This window comes from Anabrus simplex, chromosome 6 (genome assembly GCF_040414725.1).
Source record: "Anabrus simplex isolate iqAnaSimp1 chromosome 6, ASM4041472v1, whole genome shotgun sequence".
NCBI lineage: Eukaryota > Metazoa > Arthropoda > Insecta > Orthoptera > Tettigoniidae > Anabrus > Anabrus simplex.
Window position 1 is genome coordinate 206,983,035 of NC_090270.1, and position 25,912 is coordinate 207,008,946.

The 25,912-nt window shown below is 36.4% G+C and overlaps 1 protein-coding gene across 2 annotated transcripts in view; it reads right to left on the reverse strand.

The window, feature by feature from the left end:
• Positions 1–25,912, reverse strand: part of LOC136876322 (trafficking protein particle complex subunit 12) — a 108,322-nt gene that overhangs the window by 18,730 nt on the left and 63,680 nt on the right. For both annotated transcript variants that reach the window (XM_067150171.2, XM_067150172.2), the window contains exon 8: positions 12,597–12,747. In XM_067150171.2, the coding sequence (XP_067006272.1) occupies positions 12,597–12,747 (151 nt within the window). The remainder of the gene's footprint in view (positions 1–12,596; positions 12,748–25,912) is intronic.

Genomic DNA, 25,912 nt, shown 5'->3' on the forward strand with positions numbered 1-25,912 from the left:
CAGGTGAAAGGTTCTGGAAACTTACTGTAAGGTTTTATTATCCAGATACATGTAGAGACATTATGAATGTTGTAGATATTTCCATACACATCGGAGAAACGTTCGAGTACCCATTCGACTAGCTGGTCGATCAATGTTTCGAGTGTGTTTCATTAGAGTGCTGTAAGAACTCTTCCAGAAGTCGATCATTCTAAGATGGTTGATCGAGTAGTATAAATATCGAGCTGTCAGTCAGTGAAGTCAGTTCTTAGTTCTAAGTTCGCAGATCTTGGTTCTTGGGAATCAGGCAAGTGATGGACTGGGAGTGACTGTTGGGCTCCGAGGTGGAGTCTGAGTACTGGACTCAAGTGAGCGAGGCAGTGAATTCAAGTCTGAATATGTTACAGTGTGCGCGTCAGCGTTGTTGATATCTGTAGTTGTCAGAATCGACTTCAGGGTACTCCGCTATTGAGTGTTGTATATAGTGTGTAATTTACTACTGTGTATAATTGTGTGTTGAGATGTACAGTGTAAATAAAGTAGTTCATACAAGGAAGTGAACGTGTTCTCGTGTATGAAATTTATAAAGTGCAATGATATTTATTTACGTAAAATAAAATCGCAACGTAGAACGATAACCTTGGTATGTTTCCATAAGTCAGGGAATGTCTCTGTTTTTACAATTAGGTTGAAGAGAATGGTTAAAGGATACACTAACACTTCTCTACAACCTTTCAAAATATACGAGGGAATATCATCAGGTCCTACTGATTTCTTCGGTTTTAGGTTGTCAATTGCTTTAAGGACCTCTTGTATAGTTATACGCTGTATATTAAGTACACCTATTTCGTTTAATTGATCATTATTCCTAAATTCCAAATTATATTTCGACTTTTACTGAGAGTATATAGTTTTGAAATAGTCTGCAAATCCATTAGGTATGTCATCTGGTGCTTGTAACTAACAACCCTGAAATTCAAACTGTGGGTTATTTTTTAAGCATCTCCTCTTATTATTAATAAAGTTCCAGAATACATTACAATCATTACTCAAGTTATTTTCAATCTTCTGGACATATTGGTTGTATGCTGTAACTTTTTGATGATAATAATAAATATAATCAATAAAATATCATAAATGAAAATATTCAAAAACTTCATAAAATACTTGAAATAAATTAATATTACTCAAAATAATGTATCGAAATGTCCGTAGTATGGGCGCCAGAGTTCACCAGAATGGATCCCTCGAATTATGATAGAGCATGATAAACTTTATATCCCAGGGCGTGTACATAATGCTGCGTACTGGTACATCTACTGCAGGCCTTACCTAACCTCCTGAAAACAACTAAACAGGTAGGAACTGCACCTAGGTTCATCAATAACTCCACTGATTCTAAAATAGCTAACTATATTCTTAACAAAATCCGTGCATGAGCACCTCATCAACACACAAAATTATACATATAATAGACACATAAAATATTGCTGGAAGACTCCATATTTACAACAACAATGAAAACAGTGGGAAAACGAAAGCGAGAACTAACTACCATTTGTAGATAGTCCGATGAACAATGTACATATATGTAGATAAATACCCTTTACTGTCTCTGCATCAATATGACTTGCCTATTCTCATAATCAGCACTTCTAACATCACACAGATACTGTACCTCGTAATACTGTGTTCACAGACTTTAACACTTGTTGTAAAGATATATACATTTGAGCTACACACGCTTATCGATCCTGAACATAAATTATGGAAAGTCTGAGATAGCTTTCACCAACATATAATGCCAGGCCGCCACAAGTGCTACAATAATTAATGCGTAAACACTCCACAATTTGTCGATCAGCCACTTTCCACGAACATAACAAGACTACGTTCCACAAACGTTTGAAGTCCAGTCCCTTTTAGCTGTGTCACTCGAATACCGTATATCCAGCACTACTTCCTTCTCATACAGTGTGTCAGTACTCCTTCTTGTCCTCCGTACCGAGTCAGTTGTGGTTCCTTCATACAGTGATGTCGAAGTTTTTATATACATCCGCTTCTCCCTACCTCTCAGATGATACGTCTGGATTGGTCCTTGCCAGCCAATCATGTGTGATGCTCTCGTCAAGACCATGCTCTGAACTCATACTTGGTCCCAAGAAATAAACAAACGCTGGGGTATATCACATGACTCATAGAACTTTCCTAGTACAATAACATCAACAAACACATCTCATCAGACACTGGGATGCCCACATGAGTCATACGAATTACCAGAGTCCAAGATAGCAATGTTTTCCCACTCGTGCAAAACAAATTACTCATACCTACATATGTGGATATCTCCCAGCTTACAAATATAAATGACAAAATATACAAATGCAATACAAATAATAATAATAATAATAATAATAATAATAATAATAATAAATCAAATACTGACAATAATATCTGTAACTTCTACATATAATTCGGGAGTGTGATATATGTACTATCACAATGCAATAGCTATATCTCTTTTTATTTTTGCTCTGAGAGTTTTAAATATATGCATGCAATACTTAGAGTATTTCTTCTTTCTAATCTTTTCTTTTAATTTAATTTGTAATTTGTAAACCAGATGGGAAATTTTTTCTTGCAGCTTTTCGTTTTCGGAACGCACTGATCCAATACAGCATACATTTTATCATAGAAAAGTTGTGTGGCTAAATTAACATCTCTGCATTCTTTAGTATTAATCCAATCCATTTCCTTCAACAGACTGTAAAGTTTCTCAAAATCAGCCTTTGTGAAATTATACCTTCTATGATATATATCGTATGGGTTTACAAGTACACAAAAAAACTAATATCAAATGGAAATGTCCAAATTTGATAACCAGTCCAGAGCACTCGGAGTCACTTGGTGTAGAAGCCTCAGATCACCGTTAAATGCTCGAATTGGGCACTCCTTAACGATGATTATTTTCTTTTCTCCTATTTCGATTAAGTTTATAAGTATTATCTGAAGGGGAAGATGATACCCGTCTTTTGGAATGATTGGATCAATTTCCTCAACAATACGTATGCCTAATAAATTTGTTAACACAAGATCAAGTGTCTTATTATTACTATTCTGTACATTGTTAACAGAGTGGAGATTCGAAAAATGTAAGACCCTGCTTAATTCTTGACTTATATTACTTCCTTTGTTGAAATCATACGTACTGTCAACTATTTCAGAGATATTTAAGTCACCCACTATAATAACGTTATTTCCAAGTAAATTAATATATTGTTCTAACTGACTAAAAAATTATAAGTAGGCATCTAAGTGTGAATTTGGGGGAAAGTAAACTGTGCAGATATAGTACTTGTTATGTTCCAAGGACGATCGCTGCTGTTTTAAGTCTTCTCAGCATGGGTCTTCCCGAGGCTCGAACGGAAAGCACAATGCAGTAATCATATACGTGCATAATCCCATTATACGTAATTATGAATGCGTAGGTTGTAAATAATTCATTATTAGATTAGGATGTCTATTTATCCTATTCAGAGATTTAGTATAGGAAGCTTTTGAGTGAGTTAATTTAGTTAAAATTTGCAAGAAATCATGAAGGGATCTTTGTAATTACTCAACTTAAATTATTAGTTCACAGTCATCATGTAGTTCACATTTTGGGAATGTATTAGATGTAACGTTCCAGAATAGGAATTTTTTATTTATTTTGTGAGTGCATTAGTATAAAGGTTAAATTGTTGGTAAATAATGGTATAATGATATTCTTTTTTATGTAAATTAGTAGGAGTTTTGTAGCATATGGTTCGTGGCTGCAGATTTGCTGTATGGAGTACTATGAACGGTGGTAGGATTCGAATCCAAGACCTCCATGTAGATGGAGTTTTCCGTAAGGAAGCACTTTCATATTAATTTCCTTTACTCTCCTGAATTTTAAAGAAGTATTTTTTTTTTTTTTATATGACAGGTCATTTGAGTTTAAGAGGGTTGCTTTTCCTTGGACGTGATCAGGTCATGAACCCCGGTCTACATTTCTTGAGACTGTGTCAGCAGGAATTGGATAGTGAGAACGATATGATTATTTTAAGTTGTGATTTGTTTATCCTGCTAAGGGTATTGGCAGTGACATTTGTGCAAGATGGGATTAAAGAGATTATGTTCTTAATAGAATGACATGTTTTAAGTACTGTATGAGGTTTTCATGCAGGGAAGGGCTCTGTGTGGTGAAGGACTGTGCCAGCGATGCGAATGGCAGACCATGTCTGTTATGTGTCAACCCTCAACTGTCAGTGTTAATGGATGGCCTTCTTTAGGAGCGTGATGACTGCCAGTGAGAGAAAGGAAATACATTTAAGCAAGTCCATATTTACATTCCACAAGGAAGGTTGGATTTAATGGAGCTAGATCTTCTGCACTCTGTTTAAGAATTGGTATTAGGTCATCTTATTGTCTGTTAGTCTTTTAGTTCATGTTCTTTGTTGATACTGGGCATTCTGGATTAACTGATGAGTGTCGTATGTCCTTTTCTCTCCAACTCTATTTTGTTCTTTTTCTTCTTATGGATTAAATTTAATCTTGATTTCAATTAAGTAATGATCTGAACCAGTGTCGTTCCCCTTAGAACTTCGACATTGTGGATTTCCTTATGAAAGAATTTGTCCATACATACATGGTCTACCTACCATTCTCTTTTTGTCCAATCAGGAAGTTTCCATGTTTTAAGTTTCTGTGGTTTTCCTTTAAAATATGTAGATTTGGAGATTAGTCTACGGGTTCTGCAAATTTCTATGAGTGTTTGGCCATTTCTGTTAGTATATTTATGAGGAGCCCACTTTCCTACTACATCTCGATACTTCTTTTCCTTACCCAGTTGAGCGTTTAAAGTCCCCTATAAGGATCTAGATGTTATTCATATTTATTTTATCCCAGAAATTATCGACTTCTTGCAGAGTTTTTGTTAGGAAATTTTTTTCATTGGTAGGTGCATGAGCATTTCTGATGGTGTAAAGTTTTTTGGTTTGTAAAGTTAGAATTTCAATTCTCGGTGAGATGGCTTTAAAATCAATTACAGAATCTATGATCTCCAAATTTACTATAAATCCTGCAGCAAATTGGGGGCAATGTTTCATGACCCTCTGGCCTGGTTTCCCATTGTACACTCTATAACCTTGAGATTCAAACGGATCTTCTGTTAAATTTCTCATTTCTTACAGCTCTACCACAAGAATATTTTGCCTATCTAATTCATCTGTAAAGTTCTTGAGCTTTACAGTTTTCAGTAAGGAGGTTATATTGTGCATCGCAATGTAGTTAATATGCTTATGTTTGATTCTATGTTTGTATATTTGGTTATATGTATGTATTTTTGAGTGTTCATATTCATTCTTGTCTTTTAGGCGACTACCCACCGAATCCAATGTAGTCTTCTCCATCCTTGAGGCATTGGACAGTGGAATTCTTTTACTAATTTTTTTTTCCATATCTGACTATCAAAGGTTATCTACCTTAAGTGGAGCAAGCTCCGATTTACAACTACGGTTGTCAGCCGTAGAAGATATTTATTCAGCCGCCCCTAACATGTGAAACAGACGCTGTTGGGGTACCGCCACTAACATGTGGAACCGTCGTGCCCTTTATTGCCTCAAGATGTTTATTTTCTGGCTGTAATTTTACGGCTTTAAACCAAGTGTATTTATATATAGATATATTTTTGTAAATGGTAGGTGGGCATTAACCACTCAAATAGCTTCAAGTATTATTCTTGTTTAATTTTAACTTTGGTCCCAGAAATACGAAATAAAGTCCAAAGGCAGGCATTTATACAAGTGGAGGCACATGCTTTCCCTAGTGCACCGTCACTGCATTGTCCTACATAAGAGGCTTGCAGTGGTGTCTCAACGGTGCACTAGCCGCCAGCGTCTTGGGAAGGAGTAGCAATCCAACTGATGAGCCCACTGCTACACTGGGGTGAAATTCTGGTAATTTCACGATTGAAAAGGCCTAAAGAGCTTAAAAGTTTTTAACATTTGCAATCAATGAAATTAAATTATGGTTTCCTTCTGGGAACTTAATTTTTGATACAAAATCATTTCGTCATGTGAGGTTTTATTTTTATTTTGGAGGGTCATGTACTCCGAAATATGGTCCTAATGACCTATGTAAACATATGTATCAGTTCATGTTACAGTTCTTCTATTTGTCACCAAGGCCATTAAATATTAGTTTGCTCATATTGAGAGAATTTCATTTGCCATAGCACAAAGGGTTCAGAATATGAAGGTGGATCAAACATGAATGAGACTTTTGAAACTGGCACTGTATACTTCAATGTCCATTAAATGCAGCGACAGTGCTCAGTTAGTAGCAGTATTTAAGAAGTGCTATTAATTACACACTTGCTTTCCTTTTAGCGTGGAAGGATGTTAAACCTACAAAGATTGAATGCAAAGTTCTCTACTGATACAGTTTAGAAACAACAAGCATGATGGCAGTAAAAGTTCCTTAGCGATGGTCAGGCAGTAACTCCTTACCCGAATATCACTTACTCCTAGAATATCCAGATGCATCCTCTTTGCTGACTAAGCCAGTTCTACTTTCTTTCTTCCACAAGCCCCATTGATATTGATAGCTCCCCATCGAATTCCATTTTGTTCGCCAAGTTATTTCCAAGAAGTCCCTTGCCTGTCAAATGGGAATGGGACTCCGTTACTCCCATAGGTCCGAGGCTTGCTTAAAATGTTCTGAACAGACATGCATAAATGGCTGCGATATGAGGCTTCTCATATGCACTTGCAGTGTTATGAGCGCGAAGGAGAGAACTTCTTACAGCATGTCATTGCCATTGATGCGACCTGGGCCAAATCTTATGAACAACAGTTGAAACGCCAATTGAACGAGTGGAGTCATCATGCTTCGCCATGAAAACAAACAGTTCGGAAGTGTGAAGACAATGCTGATTTTTGCCTATGATAGGGATGGTGTGATCTTAATGCATACCTTCCCCTCGATATCCCCCGGCAGACCATTAATGTGGAGCATTATTGTTCATATTTCCAAAACTTGTAACAAAATGATTGAATTTTATGAGGTGATAAGACATAATTGCAACCTGACAATGACAATGAAACTATTGAATCTATTTAGGGCAATTTCACCTTATTTCCAGAGAAGATATTTCAAATATAATTGTTTATGATTAGTTATTTATTTATTAAAAAAAAAATATATATATTATGGTAGGTAGCCATTGGAAGCTACATATATGAAACTGATCTTATTCTGTGTATGCCTAATTGTGTACATCGAATTGAGTACACCTGATAATGAAAAAAACCCATCAAAATAATCATTCTTAATGTACTTAATATTCTTAATATATTTAATATTGGTATCAAAGATATTTTATTTCCTGTTATGAGATTTTAAACATTTCCAACATTTTATTCAAATAATTTACTTTTGACATAACAAGCTCTTGAATGTTTAATACTTTAATAAGAAGCTTAAACCTTGAAGATGTGAGAAACAATTTGTGTAAGATAGGATAATTTTATTTAAATAATTCCAATCTATGAAGTCTTATATGAGGTCAATTATATATTTAATTTTAAAATCAAAAGCTTAGAGAGAAGCTGAGATTAAAATTCTTTTGTTGAATGCTATGACAGTTTAGATGAAGAGGATGATATTCAACCAAAGCTTTTAAAGGAATATTATTGTAAATACTGATAAATATTCAAGCTTCAGATAGATTTAATTTACCCATCATATTCTATATTTTTCAATAAAAATAATAGTTATTAATATTTAATTCATTATTATTATTATTATTATTATTATTATTATTATTATTATTATTATTATTATTATTATTATTATTTATAGAATATATAGTATTAATAAATAAATTAATATTATGGCATAGCTAGTAAATGTTTGCCGAGTCTGCGGTTGATTTAAATGTGAAACATCCGCAAAACTTGTCTGGCGTAAATGGAAGCGTTGCATTGAATAACTCTCATTTGATTTCACGTTAAAAAATAACTAAATATTTGATGTAATCCCTGAGATGTTCACCAACACTAGCTGTGGATTTTCTTGAACGCTGCGTGATTTGGACTCGGAATGGTGCATTATGTTTCATAAATCTAGGGAAAGCATATGACAGAGTACGGAGGGACAAGATGTTCACCATACTGGGGGGGACTATGGGATCAAGGATAGATTATTAAAATCAATCAAAGGCATTTATGTTGACAATTGGGCTGCTGTGAAAGTTTATGGTAGAATTAGTTCTTGGTTCAGGGTACTTACAGGACTTAGACAAGGCTGTAATCTTTCACCTTTGTTGTTCGTAGATTACATGGATCATCTGCTGAAAGGTATAAAGTAGTAGGGAGGGATTCCGTTAGGTGGAGATGTAGTAAGCAATCTGGCCTATGCTGACGACTTGGCCTTAATGGCAGATTGTGCTGAAAGCCTGCAGTCTAATATCTTGGAACTTGAAAATAGGTGCAATAAGTATGGTATGAAAATTAGCCCCTCGAAGACTAAACTGATGTCAGTAGGTAAAAAATTAAACAGAATTGAATGTCAGATTGGTGATACAAATCTGGAACAGGTAGATAATTTCAAGTATTTAGGATGTGTGTTCTCCCAAGATGGTAATATAGTAAGTGAGATTGAATCAAAGTGCAGTAAAGCTAATGCAGTGAGCTCGCAGTTGCGATCAAGAGTATTCCTTAAGAAGGAAGTCAGCTCCCGGAAAAAACTATCTTTACAGACCAACTTTGCTTTACGGGAGCAAAAGCTGGGTGGACTCAGGATATCTTATTCATAGGTTAGAAGTAACAGGCATGAAAGTAGTGAGAATGATTGCTGGTACAAAAGGTGGGAACAATGGCAGGAGGGTACTCGAAATGAGAAGATAAAGGCCAAGTTAGGAATGAACTTGATAGATGAAGCTGTACACATAAACCAACTTTGGTGGTGGGGTCATGTGAGGCGAATGGAGGAGGATAGGTTACCTAGGAGAATAATGGACTCCATTATGGAGGGTAAGAGAAGTAGAGGGAGACCAAGACGACAATGGTTAGACCCAGTTTCACACGATTTAAGATAAGAGGTATAGAAATATGAGGCCACAGCACTAGTTGCAAACAGAGGATTGTGGCAACATTTAGTAAAATCACAGAGGCTTGCAGACTGAATGCTGAAAGGCATATCGATCTATAATGATGACGTATGTATGTGTGTTAACTCATGCGGAACCCATTCTGACACAATTTTCAGGTGGGCTTTCAGGATGTGAAGCACAGTCGAATGCGCCAGGCCTGTATCTCGTGCTAATTCACATATCGTTATGTTCTGACCTGTCTCCGCTAATGCAGATACAGTCTGTACATGTTCGTCACTAGTGAGTGACCAGATCTAGGCATGTCCAACATGTTTCCATCCTTGTTGGAAGGCTGCAACCCACCTTGCTACCATTCTCTAAGGTAATGCAGCTTCACTACATGTCTCTTGCAGTCCTTGGTGACAATGTTGTGACGTGTGACCTCTAGCACACTGGATTTTCAAACAGCTTCTCTGTTCATACTTGAAAAACATGGCGAGTGTCTTTCGTGAGCACTTGCTCACAACTGCTCATCTTCACCTGGCCAGTGTGAAAGCATGTGAAGGGGGGAGAACGAAGTCAAGTGCTCTGAGGGAGGGGACGCAGGTCAGCAACCTCTAGTAAGAATAACACAGCCCGGCACCATTACCTGGCTGCACTGGAGCACGATTGCCAAAACTTAAAAACCAACCTATGTACATGAATCAGTGACACTGTTTTAGAAAATCATAGAACATACCTGAACATTTTATTTTGTCATTTTTCTCCTATCACTTACATCATCATCATCATCATCATCATCATCATCATTTCCCTTTATCCAGCTGTAGCCGGGTAGGGGCAAATATGGTTCCTCTCCACTTTCTTCGGTCTTTCCACCACTCCTCCTCCAACACTGTGTCCCAGTCCAGGTTTCTTTCTATAATGCTGCGTTGGATGGTATCCTTCCATCTCAATCGTGGTCGTCCACGGCCTCTCCTTCCTTGGATTTGCATTTCCATCACCTTTTTTGGCATTCTTTCGTCGCTCATTCGCTTTATGTGCCCAAACCATCTTAGTCGGCTCTTCTCTATTCTATCATTCATTTTTTCCACTCCAATTTCTTCCCGGATTTTCTCGTTCCTTATTTTGTCTCGTCTACTCTTCTGTATCATACTCCTCAAGAATTTCATTTCGGCTGCCTGTATTCGACTCTCATCCTTCTTTGTCATTGTCCAAGTTTCTGCTCCGTAAGTTGTTATGGGTACGTAATACATCTTGTACATAGTATCCTTTGCTTCCACTGGCACATCTTTGTCCCATAACATATTTCTTACACTATGATAGAAACAACTTCCAGCTTGAATCCTTTTACTAATCTCAGCATCCAGTCGAGCATTCTCCATTAATTCACTCCCCAGGTATTTAAACGTTTCCACTACTTCCAGGGGCTTGTCTGCAAGTCTAATCTGACCTTTCCCTTCTTTCTCCCCTCTCGTCATAACAAGAGTTTTACTCTTTTCTACACTTATTTTCAATCCACATTCTTCAATCTTCCCATTCACCACATTCAACTGTTCTTGAACCTTCCTGTCGTCTTCTCCCCAAATCACAATATCATCTGCAAATAACATCATGTTCATTTCTCTTCCTCTATATGCTGCTTTTGCTGTTCTCATGATGTCATCCATTACTATTGTAAACAGGATTGGTGATAGAACACTTCCCTGTCTCAGCCCACTAGTTATTTTGAACCAACTTGTCCTGCCAACTTGTGTTTGCACGCAACTACAACATTCCTTATACAATGCCATGATCATTTTTATTAATCCCTGTCCAATTCCTTTTTGCACCAGACTGTCCCAAACTTTCGTCCTAGGGACACTGTCATATGCCTTTTCAATATCAATGAATGTCATCACCATATCATTCCCGTACTCCCAATGCTTTTCCATTAGTTGTCTCATAATGAAAATGGGCTCTATTGTTGATCTTCCACTTCTGAAACCAAACTGATTTTCCTGTATCTGCTTCTCAACCCTCAACCTTATTCTACTTTCCAGTATTCTTTCCATTATCTTAGCAACATGGGATATTAGAGTAATTCCCCTGTAGTTCTTCAAAACTTTCTTATCACCTTTCTTGAAAATTGGGATGATTATTCCTTTTTGCCAATCGTCAGGGACCTCCTTATTCTCCCAGACATTCCTGAGAACCCGATATGTCCACTGCAGGCCTACAGCTCCAGCTGCCTTTATCATCTCCACTGAAATTTCATCTATTCCAACAGCTTTTCCATTCTTCATCTTTCTTACTGCCATTTCAATTTCATTCATTGTAATTTCTTTATCCATTTCTTCGTCAACTAATTGTCTTTCCTGGTCGTCCATTGAATGACTGTCATCCGTTCTTATGTTCAGCAGCTTCTGAAAATACTCTCTCCATCTATTTCTTATTTCTTCCGGCTTTGTTAAAATTATGCCACCTTCATCCTTCACAAATCTGGTGTTTACTTGATCTCTCTTTTTGTTTCTTAAGATACCATACAGTAATTTCTTGCTGCCCTGCGTATCATCTCTCAATTTCTGTGTGAATAAGGCCCAGCTTTTCCTCTTTTCTTCCTCCACTACTTTCTTGGCCAAATTCTTTGCCTCCACATATTTTCTTCTACTTTCTTCAGTCTTAGATGTTTTCCATGCCTTCCATGCCATTTTCTTTTCCTTCACTTTAATCTTTACCCTATCATTCCACCAGTGTGTTTCTTTGTCTTTCACATTTCCTGATGTTCTACCACACACCTTTTCTGCACATCCAACTAGTGCTTCCTTAAATCTTTTCCATTCCTCTTCAACATTCCCCATTAACAATCAACAGCATTTGCAGGCAGTCCAAGGATTTCTCTATTTAAGTTTCCAGAATAAGAATAAACAACGTAAATAAAGCTTTAATTTACAAAAAATCAGTTTTTGCTTTTATATAGCAATTTGGTGTAAATGTCATATTTTGAGTAAATTTAACATTTATCGTGGTTTCAAAACTCATTAAAAATGATTTAACGGTCATGAAAGATACAAAAATTTCAGTTTTTATAAGCATTTTGTATAATGTCACAATAGCAAAAGATCACCACCTCTAGTGAAAGGTACTAGAAATATGGTATATTTACATTTCTATATTAAATGTCTTGATTGCATAATTATGAGGTGCAAACTTACTTTCAGTGCATGTATGCTAAACTTACAATGCTCTGATGACACACTATCATGAAAGCAATGAAGAACCTGCCTGATTTAGAAGGTGGAAACTTTAATCTCAAAAAATAATATTTATAGCTGTGGGAATTATCATGACTGATATTATTTCTCAACAGAAATGCACAATAATTTAGCTTTAGATTTGTGTTTCTGACCTTCAATTTCAAATTCAAATTTCAAATTAATTCTGTCATTATAATGATTGACATAATTTATAAGTTAAAACAGTGAAAAAATAAATTCTGTTTAGTGTAACATGTTGAACTCACCATAACATTGCCTGGATCAAGAGCTGAAGCCTTACGAAAATATTCATAAGCTTCCTGGAATCCATTCTGAGCCACAGCCATTAATCCATGGTCCACAAGTTCTCTAAGATCAGGTGAGGAACTAGTGACTGATGGCACAACACCGCTCACACTGTAAAAAAAGATATAATGTTAGTTCTTCTCTCCCCCAGTATGTATGTATGTATGTATGTATGTATGTATTAAGACCTTACATCAGGTTGCATCAAACATGGCAGACGGCCAAACAGCTTTTTAAGGAACATACATCATGGAATCAAGGTGGTATCTAATCATGGAATAGTCATGCATGAACTAAGATGAAATCTAGAGTTTTAATGTGTTGTTATTATTATTATTATTATTATTAGGATTGATATTCTTTGTGTTTCATGGCAATAACTGTCAGAAATATATTGCCACCTGATTTATTAAGGTGAATTTTAAGCAAGTTGGTTGAATTAAAGAAGCAGAATATTAATAATAAACTGCCAAAGAAAGAAGATATTATGTGAATCTAATTAATATCATCATTAGGAAGTGGCTGTTGTTGAAATGTCATATTTTTTTCCCTTTGCATTGCAACAAAGAACTTTGAGTGCCAGAGACTGTTAAAGTGAGTGCGGAAAGGAAGTTTGTTGTACAACAGTACATTAAACGAGAAAAACATCTGAAAGCTGTAACAAGTGCAAAGAACAAGTGTTCTCAGATTCTTTGAGGGCGAAGTGCTAGCACTACATCCAGCAAATCATTACGTCCATATTTATATACACTTTCAAGTAAATTAGGAAATAATTCTTTCTGTAAAAACAAGCGTTGTGAAGTGAATACAATATTAAAAAGAATAAAGTGCTAAAGAAAGAAGATATCACATGAATCTAATTAATATCATCATTAGGGGGCAGATGTTGAAATGTCATCCTTTTTCCCTTTGCATTAGGATGTTGCTCAGTAGCACAGAAATTAATTGTGCAATATAACAAACTATAATAACAGATTTTTATTTTGCATTCTTTTGCATTTTTTGCCGATTTGGGATGAACAGTCATTATTTCAACTTTCAAGGAGATTTGAGGCAATATGTAATAATTTGAAGAATTTTAGATCATTTTAAAATATTTTTTTCATTTAAGCATGCATTCTTTATTGTCACACTGATTAAAGTCCACAAGTGACAACATAAAAAATTATACATTACCATGTAGAGTAGATTCTGATGTTTTATTCCAGCAAATGCTATATTATAGAGTTATTACGTTTGAGATTTATTTATGTGTAGTGTTGATCTTTGTATTTGTATTTCTCTGTTCAAGTTATTTGCAATTACGAATATTTGTTTAGGTTGAGAGTTACCAGATGCAGGTGACAGGGTTCGTTGTCTTGATTTGAATATTTTCTTATTGCCTTATTTCAAGAATACTAATGTAATCAGTAATTCTGAATCTATGCTTCATTCAAGTAAAATATAATTAAAACTTGAATTGTTTATGATTTAATTGCTTTTATATAATTTAAAAGAATGATTCAAAAATATTTAATTTATGAAGGAATAATGTTAGGACATGTAAAGGCATGGTATTCTGGTGTCACAAGCACAAATATTTCATTTTGATGATAATTAATTTTGACATATTATTTGAAAATAAATTATTCATTTCAAATTGATCATGATAATTTTCTTTAATTCCAACAATTGTGACCATATTTTGAAATTATTTATGCCATACGGAATTGAATATGAAATGAAAGTGATTTCAATATGATTTAGCCTCCAGCCGTAACTGTCCACACGATCTTAACCCAATATTAATACAGTACCAACCAGAAATTATTGGCCTAATGAATGAATATTTATAAATGGCTCATTGCCAATTTGATCTGTTGTTTTACTTCGAGTCCATAAGTTAAAATAAATGTTAGAGTTTCTTGTATTTAAGCGTTGTCATTTCATGAGTATTTGAAATTTACATTATTACTCGTATTATCATCGGTATTCCCTGGACAAAAGTAGAATTTATGAGAATTATACCCGCCTACCATAGGTAACTAGAATGCCATGGAACAATGAGTGCTGTGGGATGATTAGATTCACACAGAGAAGGTTATAGTTGAATGAGGAAGGAAAAAAAAACAACATCCAAGAATATATGTATATTACAAAACACAAAATTTGGAAATTAACATTACATCACAAATCCAGCATGATATCAAATAAAACAGATATCAGCCTGTCATAATTGCACTGACAAATTCCTAACTTTCAAGGTAAACATCCATCAAAAATAAAAATAAAACTAAGAGATCTGAAACAGAATGACATCTTTTTCATATTGTGCTCTTTTTTTTGTGTTGGGGGGGGGGGGGGCAAGTTACACTACTGATAAACCAAAATTGTGCTATGGCATAATCATCAGTGAGTAAGAATTTACCTTGACCTTGACAGAACATAAGTTTTATAATCAGGTGTGGCTTTACTTCCTCTTCTATTACAATTCAACTATTAAATTCTTCACTTTATTAACTCTCATAGTCACTTGAATGTCCTTTATTGTTGGATTCAAATAACTTCAAACCATATATTTTAGTACTCCATAGCCATCTTATGAAAATGAGGTCAAAGATACTTAAATTACAAATATCACACTCATCCAGGTAATTCATAAATATTTAAATGTTAATTAAACTAGTCCAAAATAAGCTTGCATTGACGTACATGTAATGTTACCAAAGTACACCCAATGATGTGAAAGAACATGTAATCACCTTTTATAAGGTTTTATTAAACTTAAGACGGCCAACTGGTGCATAAACAAATTCAGTGGCAACAGTAACATCTGACTAGAAAGTGTCAGAGAAAATATACAAATAAGGCAACTTGAAAGCTGGATTAAGACATGTCAAAGAGATCACACAAATAAATTATATCATCCACCCCCACCTATATAATAGTCCTTAAGGTGGGCGGGACAGCGACGGATTCTTGTGCTCCGTCTCGGTAGCTGGTCAGGAGTGGGAGACGCGGTTGGACCCCTTTCTTCTAACCTTAATGATTCAGGAGATTCCGTCTCGTATGGAGCTGGATCTGAAGATCTGGGTGAGGAGACAGGGGTGTGGTAATGTTCTGGGCTTCCATGGGAACGTTGTCCATCTATTACTCCTCCGGCATCATCTTCTCCCCTTTCTTCAGAAATGCCTATTGAAGAAGGTAATGGTGCCAGGTCTCTAGTCGAAACAGTAGTTTCCCTTCCATCTTGGTGTTGTATATGAGCATACTCGGGATTTGCTTCAAGAAGAGTAACTTCTTCCACGAGTGGTCCGAACTTAGATTGCCTGACATGCTTCCTTAGGAGTACTGGACCTGGAGTCAGAAGCCACGAGGGGATTGAGTGTCCATAACTGGATTTTCTCTGGTGCTTAAACATCCGCTCGTGGGGAGTTTCATTGGTAGTAGTACACAGCAGTTATCTGACAGCATAGAGGGCATCATGTACAACTTCTTCCCACTGTTGGATATGCATTTCCCTTGATTTCAAAGCTAGTTCTATAGTTTTCCACACAACTCCAACATATTTTTCTGCTTGGCCATTACCTCTTGGATTGTATGGAGTCGTTCTGCTTGTCGCCACACCAACAGCCGTGAAGAATGTCTTCAATTCCTGGGACATGAATGCTGAGCCTCGATCGGAATGAACATATGAAGGCAATCCAAATATGGAGAAAAGTTGCTTAAGTTTAGAAATGACAGTGGATGAGGTGACATCTGGGCAAGAAAAGGCGAAGGGGAATCTGGAATATTCATCAACTAATATGAGGAGATAACGGTTTCTAGATTTGGATGGTAGAGGTCCCTTAAAGTCCATGTTGATGCGCTCAAAGGGACGGGTAGCTTTGACGAGATTACCTTCATGCCTGATGAATCTAGGTTTCAATTCAGCACAAATTTTACAAGCTGATATGACCTTCTTTACATCTTCTAGCGAATAAGGCAAGTTCAATATAATGGTCCGTTATTGGACATCATAAATTTTCCAGCTAACTCATTCTTGGTTGCCTGCGTTTCGTCCTCGTGTGCTAAGTTAGGCTCGTCAGTTGGGACTTAGCACACCACCCAAGACGCAAGGCTAGTGCATACCGTGGAGGCCACTGCATAGGCTACTTGAAGCCACCAGCAGTGCCAATGCACTATGAGAGCTATGTCTCATTTCCAAAAATTGATGCCTGCCTGGCCATCAAATGATGTGGATGTTGATTCCCATACGGAACCTAAAATATTTGTCCTGAATGAGTAAATTTATAATACCAATATAATGGTCCGTTATGGGACATCATAAATTTTCCAGCTAACTCATTCTTAGCACACGAGGGCGAAACGCAGGCAACCAAGAATGAGTTAGCTGGAAAATTTATGATGTCCAATAACGGACCATTATATTGGTATTATAAATTTACTCATTCAGGACAAATATTTTAGGTTCCCTATGGGAATCAACATCCACATCATAAGGCAAGTTCTTCGACTTAATAAAGTGATTAAGCCGTGTTATACCAGGGTGACATAAAGCTTCATGGAGGATTTTCAGTTTAGGTCCGCAACACTCAATAGCCAAACAAACTCTGGAGAAGGCATCTGCAGCTTCGTTATATTGTCCTGGTCTGTAAACTATTTCATAATCAAAACACGAGAGTTCAAGTCTCCAGCGCAATATCTTCTCATTCTTCACCTTACCAAGATGTCTAGTATCAAACATAAAGGCTACTGACTTCTGGTCAGTGATGAGTTGAAAATGTCTTCCTAGCAGGTAATGTCTCCATGACAATGGCAACATTTGTTGGAGCTTGAAGATTTTGAGCTCTTATACACCTTTGCGTAGTGGCCGATTTTTGAGCAGGCACGGCAAATGGCCTCCCTTGCTGGATAAGAGTTTCTATTGTGATAATTAAGTCCACAGAAGTAGCATTTCTTTGTTGTTGCGGCGACAACCTCACCTGATATTTCACTACTCGCCGAGCTACATTCACGTCTTTCGCAGATTGAGTGAGATGAACTATAGAAACCATGCTCCTGGACAGTATTGACTAAAGCAGGTCCTTGGTACTGAATAGATTGTTCCAGTGCCGACTCTAAAGCCTTTGCTTTCATCGAAGCCTCCTCGAGAGTAAGATTAGGATTCTCCAATAACCTCTGACGAATGCTTGAGTCGAGAAGGCCGGCAATGAAAGCATCGCGAATACAATCGTCTCTGATCACTTCTGCCGTCACAGCTTTAAAATTACAATCCTTGCTCAGAAGCTTTAAAGACTGTATATATATCGATACAGTTTTGCCAGATAGCTGCTTCCTAGTTGCCAATTTGTGTCGGGCAAATATCTCGTTCACGGGCTTGGAAAAAATACTAACCAGGATACTAATGGCGTCATTATAAGTTTTGGCTTCATTGATATATTCGTAAACGGTAGGTGAAACATGGTTGATCAATATGCGTAATTTGTCAGCGTCACTTACTTGATACGCCAAAATGAAGTTCTTGAACGTTCCGGACGAAGTAATTTTTCCATTATCTTGCTTTCTTCTTAAGTTTAATAAATTGATGTGAAAGAACATGTAATCACCTTTTATAAGGTTTTATTAAACTTAAGATGACCAACTGGTGCATAAACAAATTCAGTGGCAACAGTAACATCTGACTAGAAAGTGTCAGAGAAAATATACAAATAAGGCAACTTTAAAGCTGGATTAAGACATGTCAAAGAGATCACACAAATAAATTATATCAGCCATTGAGAACTGTACATACTTAAAAAAATTCTGAATCTAAACTTCACGCATGTTAAAGGATGAATCATGGTTTGGTTATCACTTGAACTCTAAAATATAAATTTTATCAACATCCACAATAGATCTTCTGCACTCGCCATGTGGTCATGGCGGTCTCCAAGATTCATACCTCATTGCTGTCTCTTTTTGGAAGTCCTTTACGACATGTGTCTTACTCTTCAGCTCTCCTCCAAGACTTAAGCTTCCATCTTGAGATTGAAAAGGGTTGCTGGTTAGTTGGTCGTTATCAAATTCCTATATATGCCAAATCCAGGTGAAAAGGGATGTGGACATATTTGTGAAGTCTTGCAGGTCATAATATGATACCTTATCCCTAATGAACTCGTGCCACGATGAAATGAACTTACAGATTTGCACTTCACTTTTGCAAAAACGATCACCTCGAACTGTTCGATATCTAACACCATGAGTAACATACCGTAAGGTGATTGTAACTTAATTTTGAACTTTAACACAAAATAACCTCTTTGTTGAAATAATTTTATATATATATATATATGAGCCACTGAGAGCCAAAGTGGTCTAAGTCAATAAATGTCAGTTTTTGAGTGTATTTATAACGCATGAAAATTTGTTGTGAAGAAGTGGTATAACGATAACTCCCATGGGAGACGCTTGAGAGTGCTATATGCATTCTTCCTATCACACCAGAGTGGAGCGCATTTACAGGAATAGTGGTATAAGTCAAGCATCACGGCCATATGGTTGTGTTGTTCTGTGTTCATTATAATCGTTATTTACGTTCTAAAATAAAAAAGTCCTTGTAACTGTACTAGTAAGTATCAGTATTGTTTTCTTTATTTAGATTTGTAATATTCAGGTGTTATTAAAGTAACAATAGTCTTTATAAGGGAAATTCGCTCTGCATGTTGAAATTCTAGATAGTAAAGAACTCGAGAAATGAAATCGAAGTGGTTGACCATATGTTCATGGTTTCAGAACACTCCTTTCTTCCAAACGATCGAGATTTCGGAGTTATCAAGAGAAAATCAAGAACTGCTCAAATTTTCACTCCGGATGATTGGTGTAATACCATTCAAAAGGCAAGGAGAAAACAACCCTTTGCCGTTTATAGAATGGCTCTGAATGACTTTGTCTCCACAAAAGACATAGAGAAAAGTGTAACATTTATAAAGATGAACACGCAGAATGAAAAGTTCAGTTGGCTTCATTTCAATGGTTTCATTTTCATAAAGACTCTCCTCATCTCATTCTCTACAAGGAATCTATCGATGAAAGAATCCCTTTCAAAACTTTGGACATTACTCCTTCACATCGCGTTCGTGGCCATCCTCTTTTGTCTGGTGTTCAACTCATCCCTCTCAACAATGCTGTGCGACCTATCACCGAGGCTAAGAAGAGATACATGATAACCCTTCTCCCATGCATCCTTCCGGTACACCACACTTTCTTCAATCAACGAACAACTGTGAATTTGGCTGTAGAGTATGGACCTGATTATGTCAACCCATTACAAGAGGAAGATGACGCAGATTGTGAAATTGAGTAAACTGGCATCTTCCAGTATAAAGTCTGTTTAAATTTCAGCATGATAATTTAATTTTCAGAAATTTCGACATTTGGGAAAAACAATTTATTTATAATTCATGAGTGTTCGTATTGCTGAACTATTAGATCAGATTGCATAGCTAGCATTTAAAAACAGAGCAATTATTTTAACTCAGTCTGTGAGAGAAAAAGTTGTAATGGAAGCCGTACGTGCAGTTTCACATCTATTGTACAACATTATGTTTCGTTAACAATTATTTTATAAATACATTGCCATATTAAAGGTTAAAACACAACCTATACCGTAATGATGGGCTACTTGGACCCTTAAGGTGTTACTTGGACCTACATGAAAAAAATGTTTTCATGTTCTCAAGCCCGTTATACAATGTGTTATCCAAATATTTTGCTGTTCGTTCCGTTAGGTGGCATCACAATGTAGGACTATGCACGTTCAAACTAGTTTTGCAGTAATCCACTAAGCAGCAGTGCGGTCTATACAGTGGTTTGACTAAAGTGACGCGATTTGTTCACTACAAACTTTTATCTGTCTACTGTATTTTCATGGAAGCCGGAACATTGGTAAGTAAACATGTAAGCAATTACATATAGGACAATAACATGCTGTAGGATTCTTTTTCAGATGTAGCAAGGTTTTTGTAGAAATTTGTGATATATAGGGTGAGTACACATAACCACGAGAACCGGGCTGACATGGGTCCAAGTAGCTTGCAACATTCAATTTATCTTATAGAATGTGATAACTGGCCTGTTTCTATATTTTACATACTTTAAAATGTAACTTCGTTCTCTGTTCTTCAGAGGTCTGAGCATTATGGTGTACAAATATAAAAGACTGCCTGGAAGTCGAAAATATGCAGATTATACTGACCAACAGCTTGAAGAATGTTTAACAGTGATTCAGTCAGGGCAAATGTCGCAAAGGCAAGCTGAATAAGTCTTTAAAATAAGTCGATCAACCATCAAGAGAAGATTAAAAAACAAATTCAGTCAGGAACGGGGTAATCCCAAAGTGTTTACTGAACAAGAAGAGCTAGCCTTCGTGAGCCACTTTGACAAAGCGTGTGATTTTTTATTTCTCTTAGTTAATTGAAATGAATTAGTGACATTAGAACAGACAAACTAGCACAGAGGTATTAATATTTTGTTATAAAAATATATTGTTCAAAACTAAAATAAGTTGTCCAGTGCCTATCATCTGGTGGTTATTAAAATGTTTGCTGTATGTTTTTCAGTGTATGCGAATGGTGTCATTAAAGAACCTAAGTCCTACTTGGACCCAGAGCTACTTACAATGGTTTTATAATGGGAAAACACGACATGGGTTCAAGTAGCCCAAACATGAGTGTTACTTGGACCCAATTTGCAAAAAGCTCCCCTGTACGTTGTGTTCAATACATACAATTACAACTACTCCCAAGCTTTTAAATAACACCTACAGTTATATAAAATAAAAGTTATCAGGCCCATTTTAAATTTTTATTCGACTAATAAAGCAAAAAAGTGGAAAAGGACTTGAAAATTGGGTCCAAGTAACCCGTGTTGACGGTACATTTTCCTTTTATTCATCTTCGCCAAAACACTTATCGGAAGAGTGGTACAACTCTTGATTTGTACCACTTTACCTTTCGCTATGAGTAAACTGCCGACAGGAAAAGTGGTATTCCAAATTTTAGGACCGATAAAAAGCGATTTACGAAACAAATAACTAAATGTCTTTATTAAATATAATTTTAATGTATCGTCTGCATATTTCATCAAATGAATCATGAATTCTTCTAAAGCCTGAATTTACATGAAATGAAACGTGAAACCTTTAATTTCTCAGAATGGAAAAAAATTGACTTAGACCACTTTGGCTCTCAGTGGCTCATATATATATACTAGCAAGATACCCGTGCTTCGCTACGGTATTATACTGGAATTTACAATTGAATGCTTATTGTTTTAGATATATAATCCGCCGAAATTCGCGATCTGACTCGTTTTCTGCGAGAATCCGCCAAAATTCGCGATCTGACTTGTTTTCTAATAGATTACGGAATGTTTCCTCCCATTTATCAATCTTTCTATCCAGCAATCGATTTCGTACTTCCCGGGCTAGGTCCAGATATTCCACCCGGTCAGTTGGGTCCCTAAATCTTTGCCATCTTTTCCTATAAGCGTTTTTAATATGGATCAAATCCTTCAGGAGATCCGGCGTGGTGTCGTCTTGGGTGCCTTGGCGGTACTGAACCCGCGGCCGGACTGCATTCTTAGTCATTACCCGTCCAGGACCCGTTTCCAGGGTGGTCCGCACATTTGACAACGGTCCAGAACATTATTATTATTATTATTATTATTTATTATTAAAAGATGTTCTGGACCCCACAGCAAGATGCAAAACCGCTACTTGGCGGTAAATGACATCTGCTGCCAGTGTCATTGTTACAATGTGACCAGCACCATCGTCATGCGTAGGCAAGTGTGCGGGATTTCTGGCAATACCAATGACATACTTCCGTGCATTATTGACCTTATTATAGAGGTGAACAATTTGACGGTCCATCTCATTCCTATCGTTTATTTCAAATGTGTTTAAATTTTTATTTATATGCCAGGAGAATCTACTGTAATCTAAGAATGTCCTTCGAAGGAAAAGATGGCTGTTAAAAACGAACCCAGGAAAGATTAAAAATGATCGGTTTATGATCAGAATAAGTACATCGAAAATCTACAGCCTGTTTCCAGTCATTCGACAGGGTCAGGAATGGAATGAATAAAGCCCCATCTAGCGGCGACATTAGGAATTGTGCCGGCTGCCGAGGCACTCCTCTGGGGCAACGATCGATGAATGACAAATGAAATGAAATATTGGGCAGTGTTGCTGGAATGAATGATGACAAGGAAAACCGGAGTATTCGGAGTAAAACCTTTCCAGCCTCCGTTTTGTCCCGCACGAATGTCACATGGAGTGACCAGGATTTGAACCACGGAACCCAGCTGTGAGAGGCCGGCGCGCTGTCGCCTGAGCAACGGTGGCTCCTCATAAGTACATTATGAACAGTAAAATCAATTGGTCTCACCTCCTTTTACACCCCACCGCCGTTAAGTTTATTTACCCCCCCTTTCCAAAAAAATTAATAGAAGGCGTGTTTATTTATGTTTAAAGGAGATTCCAAACACCAATGTTCACGTCTATTACCTTCAGTTTTGAGATATAAGTATCCCCTTAAAATTAATTCACTTTTTTCACTTCCTTTCACACTCCCGCCCCCCCCCCACTAAGTGAATTTTCCAGCAAAAAATACTTGTTTATTTAATAGAAAGAATCTTCTAAAGTACCAATTATCACGACTCTAACTTCTTCAGTTTTTGATGTATGTATCCTCACGAAAGGAATTCAACTCCTTTTCACTCCTGCCCCCCAAGATTGTTCCCCCCCCCCAACAAAACGCGTTTATCTTTCTATTTTCAGGAGATCCAAATACCAATTTTCACGTCTGTAACAACTTTAGTTTTTATTAGATGTATGTATTCTCATACAATTAAGTCAATTAATTTTTGAATTCTTTCAGCACCCCCCCCCCCCTTCATTGGATTTTTCGAGGATACGTGTTTCTTTACTTTTAAAGCAGATTCCAAATATCAAATTTCATGTCTGTAACATCTTCAATTTTGAGATATCAGCAGCCTAATTAAATGAATTCAACACCATTTTCAGTCACTTTTACCCCACACCCCCACCCACGTGGTGTTTCCGAAAACTAAAAATACACGTTTCTTTATTTTTAATAGAGATAAAAATACAATTCATCACTTCTGTAACATGTTAAGTTTTTTGAGATACACTGTAGAAATTCTCATTTTAAAATTTCACCCATTTTGAGTTCCCCTTAAGTGGAGTTTCCAGAATCAAATCACCTATGTTTCCTTACATTTACAGGAGATTCCAAATACCCACTTTTTACGTCTGTAATATTTTACGTTTCTCAGATATTCTCTAGATATAGTCTTTCAAAAAATTCACCCCAATTTGTCACTCCTGTTTAACCGCCATTAATTGGATTTTCCAAAAACAAAAAAGTATGTGTTTCTTTAATTTTAAAGGAGATACCATATACAAAATTTCAGTTCTGTAATATCTTCAGTTTCTGAGATACATGTATCCTCATTAAAGGCATTCCACCCATTATTCACCCTTTTACTCCCCTCCTATTGGGATTTACAGAAAACAAAAAAATACGCGTTACTTTATTTTTAAAGGAGATTTTAAATACCAATTTTTACATCTGTAAACTTTTAAAGTTTTAAGATGTAGACACACACATTTTAAAAATTCACCCCCCTTTTCATCCCCCGTTATTTGGATTTTCCAAAAAAGAAAAAATACCTGTTTCTTTATTTTTAAAGTAGATCCCAAATACCAATTTTCAGGTCTGTAATATCTTCAGGTTCTGAAATATAAGCAGCCTCATTAAAGGCATTCAACCCCCTTTTCACCCTTTTCCACCCTTCCTGTTGTGATTTTCCGAAAACAAAAAAATACATGTTTCTTTATTTTTAAAGGAGATTTTAAATGCCAATTTTTACATCTATGAACTTTAAATGTTTTGAGATATAGATACACTCATTTTTAAAATTCACCCCCCCCCCCCCTTTTCACCCTCCCATTAATTGGATTTTCCAAAAACAGAAAAATACCTGTATCTTTATTTTTAAAGGAGATCAAAAGTACCAATTTTCAGGTCTGTAATATATTCAGTTTCTGGGATATAAGTACCGGTATCATGATTAAAGGCATTCAACAACTTTTTCACCCTTTTTTCACCCCTCCTATTGGGATTTTCTGAGAACAAAAAAATATGTGTTTCCTTATTTTTAAAGAAGATTCTAAATACCAATTTTTACATCTGTAAACTTTTAAACTTTTGAGATATAGATACAATCATTTTAAAATTTCACCCCCCCCTTTTCACCCCCTTAGCGACGGAATATCAAAAAATCCTCTCTTAGCGAGCACCTACATCTTAATATGAATATATCCCCAAAATTTCATTTCTTTATGTCTAGTAGTTTTGGCTCGGCGATGATGAATCAGTCAGTCAGTCACTCAGGACAAGTTATTTTATATATATATCTGCTTTCTACTTTGCATTATAAACTATTCATGTTTCAATACACTCAAGTTCAACATGATGAACCACATAAAAGAAAATGTAACTTGACTATATGTCAAGGATTGACGTGCACGTCACACTTTGTAGAATGAATGCACATAAAAGAAAATGTAGCTTGACCATATGTCAAGGATTGACGTGCACATGTCACAGTTTGTAAAACACAAGAACACTGTTTTGTTAACAAAATCACTGGATATTTACACTAATTATGTGTTACTTCTCTGCGTTTGGTAGTTCATTTCAAAGTAAATCATATTAATGTTCCAATATGCCCTATCCAAACGTGCATGAGCTTCTACTGTCATACTTCAAGATTACTGTTCAATTTAACAATTTAACAAATGCTCCAACCCATTTATGCATACTGGCATTAATGTGGGTTAGTGTTCAAAATCCAAGTGCCCAATTTGATGTGGTAGAAACTACTGTCTCGAACAAAGTAAAGTTTATGAACACATGTTTAAATCTTATGACAACCTTCTCAAGATTTCGAACAACTGACAATGTACAGACACTTCGCTGTTGTAAAGACGGTGTTTCGGGATGTATAGAGAACAAAGTTCTTCTCTGCGCCTGTTTTATTTCCCTCCATGTTGTCCAAAGACATCGGGCAGAAAGATGGATCACTTCCCAGTATTACCGTGTGGTCCAAAGAATACATCGTGAAGACAAAAAACACATGCGCCCAGGAAACATCGGGAGGGAGTCATACATGTGACCATTTCGGGTACTGTATGTATGTATGTATGTATGTATGTATGTATGTATGT